We start from the raw sequence: 13301 nt of genomic DNA on the forward strand, positions 1-13301 counted from the left end.
TTTTCATTAGTTTTCCTTTGACTTTTTAGTATAAAAATGTAGTTTTTCGTTAAAGTGAATAGTACCGAGAACTTTTCGTTAAAGTTTCCTTTTAATAATGACATAATTCTTTAAAAATTTTAAAAAATGAAATGGGAGACTAGAGGAAGGAATTGGGCTTGGAGGGGGTGGGATTGGGTTGTCGCGAATTTGGAAATGGTGTATGACAGTATGAGGACAAAAGTTTGGGAATGCGGCATGGGGCTTGGTCGTGGGATTTGGAAGTGGGAGGGAAGAGGGTTGCGTTGGAGATCTGGAGGGAGGGAAGAAAAAAGGGTTGCAATCGGCTGAAGATTTGGAGAGTGATCAAATTTTGGAATTCTAACCGGAATAAAAATCGGGAAGAGTCCTTCGCGGTGAGTGGAGGCCCGGTTGGGCATATTAGCACTCTAATATTTATTTTTTAATTTACAAAAGAATTTAGATATATATTAGAGGTTGTTTTGGGAATAATAGGGGATGAGAAAATAGCATTTCAAAATTTTAACTTTTTGTGGTGGTGAGATTATAATGTGGGTGAGATAAGACATTAAGGTGGGTTTAGCAGCACTCTTTCCAAATATGATGAGTTTTCAACCAGAAGGAAGATGAGTAGTTTTTATCCTGGTGATGATGTTCTAATTGAAAATTCTTGATTCATAATATTTTATTCGTTTACTTACCCTAACAGGTGCTTGCTCGTAAGTTAAAGATGTTATAAGACACTTGGGGTCATTTTGAAAGTAATTTTGGAATGGCTAGAATTGTTTTATTAAAAGTTTTAGTTTGCACTTTCTCATAAACAATCTAGAAAAGAACTTCATAAAGGTTACCGCAATAGGGTTGGGATTAGTGTGTTTGAATGCAACCACCAAAATACAGGGGCTCTGTTTTGTGAGAGCAATCAGACTATACACGTGGTTCCTCTTGCAAGGAGGTGGGATTAGTGGGGTTGGATGTGACCACCAAAATACAGGGCATCTGTTTTGTGAGAGCAATCAGACAATACACGTGGTTCCTCTCTCAAATGGGTGGGGTTAGTGGGGTTGGATGCGACCACCAAAAATATAGGAGCTCTGCTTTGTGAGAGCAGTCAGACAATACACCATGGTTCCTCTCTCAAAGGGGTGAGATTAGTGGGTTAAATGTGACCACCAAAATACAGGGGCTCTGTTTTGTGAGGGCAATTAGATAGTACACGTGGTTCCTCTCTCAAAGGGGTGGGATTAGTGGGGTTGGATGCAACCACCAAAACACAAGAACTTTGTTTTGTGAGAGCAGTCAACAATACATGTGGTTCAACTGTCTTACACAAGTTTTTCTCACAATCTAGATCCCTCGCTAATAAAGAAAAGAAATGTACATATATACATTTGGTGTTTTTTATACCATCTCTCTAAATTGTTGTGTGTAATTATGCACAAATTGTAAGTAAACAAATTGTTCCCACTATTTACACATGTATTTCAAATTTTTGGTGCCTCCAAGCCCTAATGGAATTACATGCTCAACGAAATACTTGAGGGGAAGTGTAAAATTGACTTTCATTGAAGACTGGTCTCAAATCTTCTTGCTGCATAAACTCTAAAGGGAAGGAAACAACATGTCCCCTTACATGCTTCAGCCTTTCCATCGGATCTATTTCTTTCACCTCTCCACCTTCACAAGACTGTAGTAGCTTCTCGGGGGCTATTCCCAAATCGATCGTCGTGTGGCCATGTTTCTCTTTCCATTGAGCCCTGCATTGCCTGAGAGCAGTTCTGTAGTTTGATGGGAAAAAAAAGTAGAGATTTAAGAGTTCATACATCAAAGAAACGAAAATACAAAACGTTGGTACATAAATTTTGTTTGCGGGACGATAAACCTTGGTAGTACTGTACCTTGAGTGGATAGAATCACTTGGGATGCAAGAAAAGACATCTTGGTAAACAGTTGAGTTTTCCTGTAAAAGAGAAACACGACATAGTTATAGAAATCGCAAAATACTTGATCAACCAAACAATAGCCATAATCCTTTGTTAGAGACTTGCAAGTTATTACCTTTGCAGTTGCTAACCACAGATCTTTGTATGTTGAGTCTGATACAGGATCATTGATTTGATGTATCTGAAGAAATTATACCGGATCAAGAAACAATGTCGATATTTATCTGAAGAAGACATGCACGAATAACTAAAGAGAGTTTAGTGAATGTTTCGTCAATGTTACCAACCTCCCCTGCAAGAAGACCCAGGTGCTCGGACCACAAGGAGCACCTAAGACTATGCGCAAATTTTCCGGCCTTCCAAGGCTGTCCATTCATAGATGATTCGAAAAACTCTTTATCCTCAATTACCACACCAATCTGCAACAAATGAGACATTGTTCATAGGTAATGTTGTCGGAAGGATCACTTTTGGTTCGAGTTTCAGAAAAAATAAACAATTATCCAAGTACAGCTACTGAAAACAGTGAACCTGACTGCTAAAGAAAACTATTCCTGCGTACTAGAGCTATCGAGGAAGTATGAACGGCTCATTTTAGCAAAAAAATTCTTAGGGAAGTGGGAGTACTACACAACTTAAGAAACACTATACCTTCTTCAGAATTATTCTAGATGTCAAGTAAAAAATCAACTTCTATGCTCAATCATCAGCAGCACACGATAGCGTTTCTGGTCTACAGCATTAGATTACTTATGAAATTGAGTTGAGTTAAGCTGAATTCACAAATAAAAGATCTAACGCAGTGCAATAGACATGCTGAAACACTTCTTACTTAAAAAATGACACAAACTTACCTCAGAGTCTCTTGATCCAAGCAGACTTCTGTCATTAATATTAGATGATCCGATGAAGGAAATGCAATCATCTATGATCATCACTTTGCTGTGCACATAAACCTGGTAAATACATACAACAAGCGGAATTCAGCAATTAATTGAGAACAAAAGCATTTAAGCATATATGATATGTAATGCATAAAAGTACCTGACTTGTGGCCACAGGGCCACCTTCGAAAAGTCTGCCATATGTCCTCAGACCGTAGAAAGAAATGTAATCATGTGTCTTGGTACCAAGCTTAACTTTAAGCTTTTGCAGTATTGAGTGTTTTCCCCAGCTAATCGTCCGGTACTGCCAATGCATTATAGCTCTAACAGTAGCTGCACCACCATCGTCCACACCACCCTAATATATGCACCAGTGATTATAAGCAAGGTAAAACAATGTCGCTGAAAGTTCACAGAAAAATGTCATGCACTATCATATTAAGAAAATGAACCAATAATTGGTACCTGAAAGCCGGGTAATAGTGGTATGACAACAATAACTCTGAAACACTTTTGTTCTTTGTGTGCTAGCACAATACGACTGTACAACGATTCTAGGACACGATTCTGTATAATGTCATCCCCTGAAAGACCTGATATAAAAAATTGATTCTGGAAGCAAACAGAATGGAAAATAGCAAAATGATCAGTATATGCAAGAACCGAAAATCAGTACTTTGAACAGAAAAGTGAGGATGGTGGGGAACCTCAATATACACAAAATGTTCTGCCTTCTCAATGAGAGAACAATAAGCACTATGTATGCTTTCTTCCGTTTGACTAGACCCAGCAGACCACTGGCTCACACTTCTTACAACCTACACATTACGTATTTATTAGATAGAACTATATTAATACCTAGCAAATCATGAAATCTAAAACTTAAATTTTGTGTATCCCAGAGGCATTGCTAACCTGAATTTCGCATGCAGTACGAGGACCTATTTGTCCATAATCATCAGCAGCAACAGCATGATCGCCATTGTCTGAACTTTCTGACCATTCATTTGGAGTTGTTGAGCCAGACTGTGTCACCGTGTTTAAATTTGCTTCACTTTTAAGATCCCTAGAATGAAGGTCATCTATGAAACCATCAGTTGGCTGGTTGAGAAGATTCTGATTCAAGCGCATGGCGCGTAACTTTTGGTCTAAAATAGGAGCATCTAAACCATCCGCTTCTTGAGGCCAAAGCAATGGAATATCTTGCACCGGTGATGGTGAGGAAAAATTCTCTCTGTTGGTCCCATTCTGGTTGTCTTCTTTGTTTTTCTTCTTAATGTCCATCTCTCTACTTCTTCCCATGTAATGCGGAAGGACCATGTGGTGGTGAGGCATAAGTAGCGGAATTGTCTGTTCATTTGGAGCTTTGTTTCTCTAGAAAATGGTTCATCACGTTAGCAAATTTACTATATTGAAAAAGAAATGCATCAGCAATACCAGCAGTACCACAAAATCAACCTTAGCATGGTTCCAGCGCTGAACAAAGTGCCTTGCAATGTCACGACAGGGCGGTCCCCAAAGAGCACAGTGGACATCATGCCAAGGCATACGCGGATACTTTTCACGCTCTAATTCATCTTTAAGTGCGTCTTCCCAAGAATTTGGTTCGGATTCTCTACCCCACCACAAAAAGGCAAAGTTAAACGGCTATTTCTTTCTAAATGCTCATATCAAAATACTAGATATTTTTAGCACAAAATTTCCTGGAGGAATATGTGTGAGTCGTATGAAGCAACAATGAAAATTTGATCTCCTTTGGTCTAGGAAACTATACTGATGATTTTTCGAGAGAGATACCTTGGGTTATAATAGTCCTTTCCAGGCCATATATGAGGAGGGCAGTCGCCCACTTTATGTTCAACCGTGTCATAGCGGCCAAAGCACAAATCTAATCCTCCAATGTAGCAAATCTGGTAATCAACAATGACAATTTTTTCATGATGTGACCTGTACGTGTCGTTTTCATAAATAATTTATGGAGAATCATCATGAAAGCAAACCAAAATCAAGTTAAAAAAATAAACTTGGAGAATTCTTTCGATTAAATCTTTATATCAGATAAGGATTTATGTGCATACCATAAATAAATTCCTGTGGGAAAACGGTTAGGATGGCGCAATACTCTCACATTCTCATGAATGTTCGAAAGCAATTTCTTGCTGTATGAACTGTTGATCTTTAAAGCAATAGAAACCTCCTTGTAGAGAAGAATGTAAATCTGCATACAAAATTAACAATGGAGATTATCATCCGGAAGTTAAGAATCAAGAAATAGATGTCAAATAATAAATACAAACAACGAGAGAAAATTATTTGCACCTGAACACCTTGCTTAGCCTTTTCTTCTAGTAATGCATCAAGCCGGGAAGACGAATTGCTATCAAAAGGACGTCTTAGATACAGTTCAGGGCAAAGCCACCAGCCAGTAATGAATATCTGGAAGCAAACATTTAATGGTTGAGTCCTATAATCACTAGAAATAGACTTTAATTAGCGTAAACATGGCGAGAAACAAACCTCTGATTTTGCACCTTCGATAGATGAAGCAATAGCTTCAAATGCTGCCTCGCCATCTACAAACCATTGGGCTTGACTTCCGTCATCAGTCAAACCCCTTGGAGGAGCAAAGGAACCAAACCGATGAGGATGACACCAACCCTCATGAGGCCTTGAAACAGCATCATTGATCGCGGTAACCCATTCTTTAACTTTAGCATTGGTAGTGGCTCTTAACCTTAAGCTGTGATTTCCACAAGCAACCTTTTGAAATTAACAAACCAATGTGGTCGGTCGTCAGAATTGAATAAAATTATACAGCAGCTGTTGTAAGTATATTAAAACAAGAGCTCACCCTAAATGTATAACGTAGAGGATTATGCTCCTTTATTTGATTAGCCAAATATATTTGAGACCATCCATCTCCATTGGAAGCTGGCAATACATTGAAAACAATAATGTCTAAAAGGTTGGTATCTAAAGGATCCTCCAATAAGGCCAGGAACCCGGGCTTTAAAACTGCCCACACCTGCAGTTGGATAAAACCAACACGATAAACAAATGTGGTTCTCTAGAAAGAAAGAAATAGTAGACAAATTGTAGGAAAATATAATTTGATTTTGCTGTAAAAAAACAAGCAAAGAAAGAAGTTTATTGACGAAACCTTTTGCCAGTTGTTGCTGCAACAATCAAGAAAAAAGTACGCGCAAGATTTAACATCAGAATTAGCCCCGGTACATTTTGGTAGATGCTTCACCATTACATAACCTTCTTTCAACTTTGGTCCATACTCCTGTAAAAAGGAGAGCTTCGAGACCTCCAAGAATTTGCAGACCTACAATTTGAAACCACTTCTTATAACAAACGTGAAAATGAGTACCACCAAATTGCAGCACTAATAGAAAGGAGCGTACCTCTCGAGAATTTACTATATTCATGTTTCCCATAAAATGGTTCAAATAACCCTGCATTGCCACCTTTGCTCTGTCTGAAATGGACTGCTGGCGTCCTAATGCTGGACGGAGGATAGGCAAAGCAGCACGAGATGGAACATATCTGAAGAACAACCAAGTTTAGAAAATCATAATTACTATTACGGCCTAACTTGTGCCCAAGCACAGAAGAGAAGTGGATACGAAGTCAGATATCACCTGTTTTTAACACTTTCGTCGTGATGTAAAGGAACAGCCCCATCATCTGGTTCATCATCGTCTTGTACTACCGCTGTCTGGTCAACTATTCCTATGCTATGTAGCCATTCTTTAACCTTTCGTGCAAGGTTCCCATGAAAATTATACGACGATTAAGCCCAAATGTATATGAGAAAAATCCTCTACACGTAAATGTTTCAAATAATAAAGAACTGCATTGACGTATCATATGCGACTAGCAAACCTGCTCTTGCTTCTCATGAAACTCCTCAATTATCGCACGTTTCTTCAAAGCAAAATGCAAGTAGAGAACTTGTGACGCTTTCTTCAGCAACCGCCACTTGAACTGTTTAAAGAGGAATACAAAACAAATATTTTAGCATGTAAATTGTCAGATGAGACATCTGTGCGCAAAAAGATTATCCCAAATCCTGAACAAGTGTACCCAAAAACTACCAGTAGGATACACGTAGTGATTTTCACACTCACGTTTTCTCCTGTATTCATTCCCTCGATTCTCCTTTAATTTATTCAACCGAAAAACTAGAAAATTAAAACGGAACAAGTGCACGGAGAGAAAAAAACGGGAGTGCGAAATTCACCTCCCAAACTATGTATATGACACCAAAGAAAATGCTTAGCGGATGAACAATTTCAATCCCAAAAACTAATATTTATTTATTTTTTCTAAAACTTGAAATTCTGACTGAAGAAAAAAAACATCCTAAACAAATTATACAGAGAGATAGTGCTTGCCTGTTTGTACTGAAACTCAATGGTGTAAGACAGAAGCATGGGGCTAATATCTCCGGTATCGGGCCGCGAAACTGATACAATGGTGGCGACCGGCAGCTCGTCGAAAATCGGCATGGACGAGAAAGGCCCCACGTTCATATTCACTGCATCGGACTTAACAGAACCGTTGGCAATGAGCTTCTGCGACGACATCCGACAGTTCTTGCTTTCGGAATTTTGAGAAAAACCCAGGCCAAAGATGGAGACTTTTGGAATTTTTAAGAAAAAACCAGATGAAATAAATCAAGAAACAAGAGCTTGATGGTCAAATGGAGCGGTTTTTATAGTTTGCAGAACTCCCGGGAAATTCAGGAACGCGGGCTTTTGGTTTGGGTGAACTTGAACCCAGGGGTTTTTCATGATGTTTGGTTAGTAGAATGACACGTGCTCATTCTTCGATTTGAATTCGTTTATTATTCCACGTGGTAGTAGCTGAAGTAGGTAGCATGCAGTTTGGGTGACCTTGGTTGTCACATAAAGAGTTGGAATTAATATTTTCTCTAATGAGAAATAAAAAAATTAGCCCAACTAATTGGAGTTTTTCAGTTGATCTATTATTTACGGATATGACATTTGTAATTCATGATGGTTGCAATGGCTGCTTGCCACATTGTCCAAAGTAACCTTCTAATTTTTTTTTGTTTCATTGTAATTCTTCACTTAAGAAACCAAAATTCAGATTATACTCTCCTCCATAGTTTTCTTTTCCTTTCTAATTTACTATAATTAGGAGGGGGAGAGAGATTTCGAAACTATTACAGTAATTTAAGGAAATGAGGAATTTCGAACCGGGACGCGTATGAATAAAAATTCAACACTTTATCCACTAAGATACTGGACCATATGCAATCAAAGTTAGACCTAAATTTAGTTTATAAATTTACCTTTTTTCATCAACAATTATTTTTAGGAGTGGATACGGTTCAAATTGGATTGGTCAAGTTTAATTACTAATACGGTTACAATTCACCATATTTATTTAGTTATTAGCTAGTGAAATACTAGACATGTAAAATAAAATAAATATAAAATGATCAAAACGATTAGGTTTAGACCAATTTGGAAAGCTCAAAACCACAACCAAACCAACTCATTACGTTTGCTTTGACCGGTGCGATTCTAATAGATGTCTGCCCCCATGAGATTTGAACTCAAATCTAAATATTAGTTAAAGGAACTCTCTATATAGAAGTCAATTTTCATGAAAATAACTTGAGGGTATTTTGGTAAATGTACCTATGATGTCATTAGGGTTCATGCACTCAGAGTACTGGATGCCGTATACGGCATATCCCAATGGAGGATCAATAGAAAAAAGAATATTCAAATTTATGTGCTTACCTCTGCGAATATGCCGAAAAGGGATATATAGTGGGTTATCAAAAATCCTTAATTACGTATAATTAAGGTAATTAGTAAAATAAGGCATAAAGGAATAATACTCTTAGGAAGAAGATTAATATTTGTTAAATTTTGTGACCAACAATTTGTCGTGCACGGCTAGATTGTGCAGTTTATGTGACAAGTCACAGAGATAAAATTGCAAGTTTTGGTTTAATAATTGACCCTTCTTAATTATATATATATTTTTTTGGTCGATGACGCACACCGGATTCTAACCTAATAAGCAAGACGAAAACAATGTATGGCCTAATATTTAAGCACAAGTTCGTGCGATTTGTATGGACAAAAGTAGAATTTCGTTGTTTGGAAGTGCTTTTAAAATAATTGAAAGGTTTTTTGGTAAAATTGATTTTGGATTTCAAATGCACTAAGTGTAGTTTGGAAGAAACACCAGATATGTGTTTCTTGCATAAAACATCTTAAGTGTTTTTTCATGATCTATTTGGATTTTTGTTAGGATTAGTTTCAAAAATATTTTCACCGAAAACACTTTTAATCATTTTAAAAGCTCTTTCAAATGAACAATTTAACTATGGACACAACAAGAAGCTCATGTCATCAAGGGGGTATGCAAAATTTAACTTTGGAAAACGATTCCCTGCAGATTGTAACTGCATTTTTGGACGGCTCCTTTGGACATATTGTTGAAGATTTCAAATTCTAGTTGTCCTGTCCACAATCACTGGAGGTTACTCTACCCACGTAAGTCGACAAGCAATGGTATCGGCCACTGTCTAGCGCGTTTTGCTCTTCACTGTGATGGTTTTGTAGATGGCTTGAGGTACCGGATCTCATTGCCGACCTCTTGCTAGAAGATTGTTTGAGCTAGCCCCTTCCATTGCTGGAGGTCTTTTGTAATGCCTTTGATTTCTAATGAAGCTATCATTTCGGTTAAAAAAAAAAAACTACGAATATTAGGCACGAGATTTTTAGTTAAGTTGGTTAAGAATGTTTTTTTATTGGACTCAAGGTTTTAAGTTCGAATCATTCTCCTCCAATATCGGTTGTATCAAAAAGTTATAAATAGTGGACAATTTGAACCCAACTTACATAATAATGAAAGACTGTGTATTGATAGAGGTCAAGCTCATGAGTAAATTCAAGACTCCTCTTGTATTCCGTAAATTTCAATTCTGAAAAAAATTTCCTTGTCTTATGGAGGCAAAGACGGAGCCGCCCTTAGTCTAGGGTGCGCTCCGACTAGTGTAAATTTAGGTAATTCTCATGGATTGAGATCCACTTTGAATCTCTGTGTCTAGAGCCCATGGCTCCTATTAGTCCATCTCACTGACTCACTTCACAAAACTTAAAAAACTTGAACGGCCTGAATCTCTCTCTCCCTCTCTTGAGCACACTACTACAAAAGGGGATATCACTGGCGATGGCAAAACCGACAAGAAACCCTAATTACTATTGGATTTTTAGTAAAAATACGACATTAAATCGTGCAATGTCGGATAGAGGAACCGACACCAATGCTACCATCACAAAAAGGGTATTGACGTCGCTTAGCCCCATTAATCTGCCACTAAGAAGCAAAGTAATATAAAATAAAAAAGAACAACATCGTCGCTTAAAAGTGACATCGAAGCTTGCGTCGGATACAAGCGACATTAAGTACCAACGTCAACTAGTAGCTAACAAATAAAATACTCAATCTATTGTCGGTCCTAACCGACATTACCCAACATCTCGATAAATAAAATAATTATCATGCATTCCTACACAGATGATACATGGGATGCAAACTTCACAGATTCAATTTATTCAAGAATTCAACTGGGGTTTTTGGATGTAGAATTTCTTGTTAAATGTATTCTATTTCATATAAATAAGGAAGTACAAATAACACATATATATGAGCTATTAGAGAACCGGTTACAAGATGAAGATAAAAAAAACTAACAATTACATATAATACTAATCAGAGCTCCATGCTTGCATATAATACTAGCAGCTGCCATGATGCTTTCCCGTGCTTACCTTTGTTGAAGATCGCATATTTTGTAGCTCCATGTTGCCATATTCTGCAGCTCCATGCTGCCATATATAATTCTAGCAGCTCCATGCTGCCATGCTTGCCATCAGATCAGTGCTCCCATACTTTACTACTTCAACATTAGGGCTCTAATCTCTATAGATTAAACTCAGGTTTTATACCTTTAAAAAATTATGGATCTACGAACCTGAGTGCATGAGGAGTTGAAGATTTTTTTTTCTTGTATGGTATATTTCAATCTATGAACATGAGTGCATGAATCAGCAAGGGAGGGTGAGAAGTTTACCTTTGAGTGCGTCGACACGAAGATCGGTGCTGCTACCCTTATGGTGATGCGGTAAATCTGTGGTTACGAGGTTTTATGGGTTGATGATGGAAGATTAAAGTTTGGTTTGCAGAAACAGAGGTTAAGGTTTGAGAAAATGTGGAGAGAGGAGCTACGGTTTTAGGGTGTGCTTGGAAGAAGGGAGAGATAAATGAAGGAGACGAGCCTCTTGAAATAGGGAGACTGACATCCTCTTTTTCGTTTAAAAAATGGGGGGAAATATCCCGCCCAAAAGAGAAGAAGATGGAGGGATGGAAATGGAGAAGTCGAGGAAAAAGAGATAGAATAGGAATGAGAGAGAGAGGGATGAACGAAGGTTGAGTGGGTGGGTACAGAGAGAGACGTTAGAGCAACTCCACCCATGGAGCCCTCCCCCCTGGCAATCCACTATTCAATCCACCCTATTGAATAGTAACTGCCTTAAATGAATAGTAATAACCATTAATGAACAGTAATTGCCATTTACATCTCCACCCTTGGAACCCTCCCCCCTGGCAATAAGCAATAAAAATAATAGTTTTTTATGTTTGTTTAAATAATAAAAAATTACAAAAGCTATCTCTCTCTCTCTCTCTCTCTCTGACACAAAAAAAATAAAAAAAATACAAAACCCTCGGGCCACAGGCCCGTCGACTCCCCACCCCCCCTTCGCTCAACCTCCCACCCTCACTCGGGCCCTTCCCCGCTGAATTTGCTCCCACCGGCCCGAGGGCCCTTTCTCCTCGCCTGACGCCCGAGCAACCAGCAAGGCTGGAGTTGCTCTTATGGAGACGGAAAAGAGAGGGGGAAAAAAAGTGAGAGGAATGAGAGAAATGAGGCATGTGTGTCAATGAGATGTGAAGTACCCATGTGAGGGAACCGGCCAAAGAGAAGGAAATTAAAAAATGATGTGCTGTGATGTGTGTAAGAGAGAGAGAGAGAGAGTCACGTGAAGTAATAGGAACCAGCCAATATTGGGTTTTAAACTATTAAAAAATAATTGTTAGTATCGGCTACAACCAATAACGGGTTTTACAATATTTAAAAATTATTATTAGTGTCGCGTAGAAGCAATACTATTCTGAAATTTTTGTTCACATAAACATTGAATTATTAAATCGAAACGCTACGTGAAGGTAAACTCGTTGCTCTCCGCAACTTGAGCACGGCCACTTTATTGTTCTCCCAGTGTTCATTTTCATAATGTTGTCATGATGTTGACAAATATATGTTGCCTGCATGTTGTCATGATGTCGACCGGACTTTTAAGAAAATGTTGTCATGTTAACGACATCACCTGATGACCCTCTTCGGTACAAAATGTAGCAGTATAAATTATATGGCTTCCCTCCAGGTAATGTTACACCTATTTGAGAGATGAACTTGGATCGCTTGCCTGGAGACTGCTTCGGGCACATTTTATCGTTCACATCTCCGGGAGATGCATGTCGTTTCTCGTAGTTTCATCGTCGTTTCGTTCCACGGCCGATATGGATAGTGTGTAGCAGAGAGTTTTGCCATCAGACCACAAAGAGATTCTATCCAGATGTCTAGCAAAGATTTTTTTATGAAGTTATGCAGTCCAAGCCTAATAGATGATGGTGATAAGGTAAATTTTAATTGAAGACGATAAACGTAAGTAAAATAATGGATCAATCAATAGTTTTTTGGAATTTTACTTTGGCTTAAAATGTAGGCGTCATCATTAAAAAATTATCACGTATAAACGTAATGTTCTTTTGTCAATACAGTCTAGCAATATTAAATGCTTAAACTGTTATGTGACAGTGTAACACTTGTATATGGTGAATAACTTGACAATTGTTGCATTTGCAGCTTTTGGCAACAAGTTAATTAGGAGATGATGCATGGAAGATACACCAAAAGGTTGCTTTTGCATTGACAGGCGGGGGATCAAATATGAATTTAATTTGTTTAGTCGTTAAAATTCATATTTGTTCTACCGTCTGTCGATGCACTAGCGTCTTTAAGAGTTTAACTTATTAAACTGTGTTTGTACCATACTTAGGGCCTCTGTATTTAGACCTCGTATAAATACTCGGAGGACTCAAATGTAATTATGTAATAAATAGAGGGGTAAATATGTAATAAGTGATAAACCATTATTTTATAAAATGACTCTTCACTCTCCTCATTAAGGGAAGTCAATTTTTGGGCTTGAGATCCCCAAAGCCTCTCACCCTCTCAAAGCCTCTCATATTCATTACAGAGGCTCTCTCCCTCACAATCCTCTCAGAGAAATACAATATTAGTGTGGATGTAGCCCAAACATTGGGGTGAACCACGATACATCTTGTATTATTT

General features: G+C 38.0%; 1 protein-coding gene and 2 long non-coding RNA genes across 3 annotated transcripts; 1 reads left to right on the forward strand and 2 right to left on the reverse strand.

Annotated features, from left to right (window-relative positions):
- Positions 1–1281: 1281 nt before the first annotated feature.
- LOC103451296 (phospholipase D zeta 1-like) lies at positions 1282–7546 on the reverse strand. The gene is made up of 20 exons (XM_008390714.4): positions 7231–7546; positions 6719–6820; positions 6475–6590; positions 6238–6379; positions 5988–6158; positions 5679–5852; positions 5345–5587; positions 5147–5263; positions 4906–5045; positions 4625–4774; positions 4286–4442; positions 3743–4201; positions 3535–3645; positions 3293–3439; positions 2988–3185; positions 2798–2899; positions 2231–2362; positions 2059–2124; positions 1899–1960; positions 1282–1778 (listed from the first exon to the last, which is right to left on the reverse strand). Exons 1-20 carry the CDS (start codon positions 7420–7422, stop codon positions 1526–1528), a joined length of 3234 nt encoding a protein of 1077 aa, XP_008388936.2. The 5' UTR covers positions 7423–7546; the 3' UTR covers positions 1282–1525.
- Positions 7547–10473: 2927 nt separating this feature from the next.
- LOC139189942 (uncharacterized) lies at positions 10474–11134 on the reverse strand. The gene is made up of 2 exons (XR_011573718.1): positions 10959–11134; positions 10474–10742 (listed from the first exon to the last, which is right to left on the reverse strand). It is a non-coding gene; the product is annotated as an uncharacterized lncRNA (long non-coding RNA).
- A 1204-nt stretch (positions 11135–12338) lies between these two features.
- On the forward strand, positions 12339–13145 carry LOC114820053 (uncharacterized). The gene is made up of 2 exons (XR_003767351.2): positions 12339–12585; positions 12813–13145. It is a non-coding gene; the product is annotated as an uncharacterized lncRNA (long non-coding RNA).
- Positions 13146–13301: the final 156 nt, after the last annotated feature.

This window comes from Malus domestica, chromosome 12 (genome assembly GCF_042453785.1).
Source record: "Malus domestica chromosome 12, GDT2T_hap1".
NCBI classification, from domain to species: domain Eukaryota; kingdom Viridiplantae; phylum Streptophyta; class Magnoliopsida; order Rosales; family Rosaceae; genus Malus; species Malus domestica.